The following is a 1,735-nucleotide window of genomic DNA, read 5'->3' as shown; positions in this document are numbered from 1 at the left end:
CTCCCTCTCTCTCTCTCTCTCTCTCTCTCTCATTCAGCTCAGCTCCAACAATGAACTGTTCCAATTATACACTTTTCACATATCTATGAGAAGCGTTATGCATGGACGCACGTGCAGTTGCTGTACTGTATTAACGCTTTAATCAGGATAAAACCGTATATATTAAAAGCTAACATAAGCAGTAGCATTTACAAATAACAGCATATCTAAAAGTATGAGACAACAACAAACAAAAAACATAGGCCTACCATTAAAAGCCGTGCTTGCACAGGTTCTGCACGATCCTCTTCAATAATATCCTCTGCATCTCAATCAGGCTCAAACTGATAAGCGATATTAAAGACGCCGTTGTTTACAATACAACCGGAGCACATGCCGCTGAGGTGAGGGGTGGGACGTTAGACGCGCACTAGAGGCGGTTTAGCCAATCACAACACACTGGGCTAGTTAACCAATCAGAGCCCATCGCCTATTTCTGAGGGCGGGGCTTCCTAAGAACAGGAAAAGATCAGCCCGTTTCTCAGAGAAGGGACGGAGCGGTGTGGAATTAAGGTAAATTATGTGAAAAATAATGTTTTTTTTTGTTGTTTTTTTTGTTTTTTTAAACAAAGCATTAACACATGTTAGATTGCACCCCATAAACACAATCAAGCCTAGAAAAAAAAAAGAGTGAACCACCCCTTTAAGAAATTTTAACCGACCCCAAACTTTTGAACGGTAGCTTATGACACATATCTTTAATAAAAGCAGTTATAGACTGACCCGGAATATCTGACAGAGGTAGTCCAGTGCTTTGTCCAGGAACTCATGGGTTTTCTTCACACCCTCTCCCATATCATCCATCTCTCCTCCGTTAAAGGTGTTGTTATGATCCGAGGAGCCAACGCTAAACCATGAGAGAAAAGAGTTGTTTGCAGCCATTTCCGTGGAATGATCCGATATCCGTTTAGCCGTCTGTCGGGCTTGGGCGATAATCTGGATGAGCTTTAGCACCTGGAATTGACAGAAGGAATCATGGTCTATAATATCCTTATCTGTTTTCACACCATTCATGATCACATGACTGCTCATCACATGCATCCAACATTGATTTTAGCACTAATTAGAACTAGCATTAATTGTCAGCTTACATTCTTCCGTAGATCAGGACCAAACATCAGGTTGTACTGGCAGTCCTGCCCTTCCAGGCTGTAAACATGACTTTTGACTTTGAAGACGCTGTCTGTCCCCATTGGCTGGCGGGAAGAAAGGAAGCTGCCACCATGTGAAGGTGTCAGGAAAACACGGTTCTGTCGTTGCAGGATGGCATGCTCTGGCTCCAAGAACAACTGCTCAGCTGGAGATACAAATTCTCAATGATTTGCTCATAATAAAGCAATATATCATATCATAATAAAATCTTTCTCACATACCCTTCTGGATCATCTCTGACAGGTTTGGTTGAACAAAGACTTTGGCGACCCTAAAGACCATCAGGGCGCTTTTGGCATTGACCAAGTCTGTGCGCATGGCTCGATTCAAGAAGCCCTGGAAAAGCTTTGTGTACACAAGCAGATTCTCCTGCACAAATGAGGCCCTGTAAATGACAAAGACCCAGTTGGTAAGCACTGATCTGAACGTCACAAACTGCCAAAACACGTTCAATGCTCTCTGTGAAACAACATTTGATGTACACTACCATTCAAATGTTTTATTTATATATATTTATATATATATATATATACATATATATATA

General features: G+C 41.6%; 1 protein-coding gene across 5 annotated transcripts in view; it reads right to left on the bottom strand.

Moving 5' to 3' along the window:
• Window positions 1–1,735, bottom strand: part of LOC107685262 (sphingomyelin phosphodiesterase 4) — an 18,014-nt gene that overhangs the window by 5,419 nt on the left and 10,860 nt on the right. For all 5 annotated transcript variants that reach the window (XM_016481780.1, XM_016481781.1, XM_016481783.1 and 2 more), the window contains 3 exons: window positions 1,413–1,576; window positions 1,131–1,336; window positions 763–993 (listed from right to left, as the gene is read on the bottom strand). In XM_016481780.1, the coding sequence (XP_016337266.1) occupies window positions 763–993; window positions 1,131–1,336; window positions 1,413–1,576 (601 nt within the window). The remainder of the gene's footprint in view (window positions 1–762; window positions 994–1,130; window positions 1,337–1,412; window positions 1,577–1,735) is intronic.

The sequence above is a fragment of the Sinocyclocheilus anshuiensis genome, unplaced genomic scaffold (genome assembly GCF_001515605.1).
Source record: "Sinocyclocheilus anshuiensis isolate Anshui unplaced genomic scaffold, SAMN03320099.WGS_v1.1 scaffold950, whole genome shotgun sequence".
In the NCBI taxonomy this organism is placed as follows: Eukaryota; Metazoa; Chordata; class Actinopteri; order Cypriniformes; family Cyprinidae; genus Sinocyclocheilus; species Sinocyclocheilus anshuiensis.
This window is presented reverse-complemented; position numbering and strand designations above follow the sequence as displayed.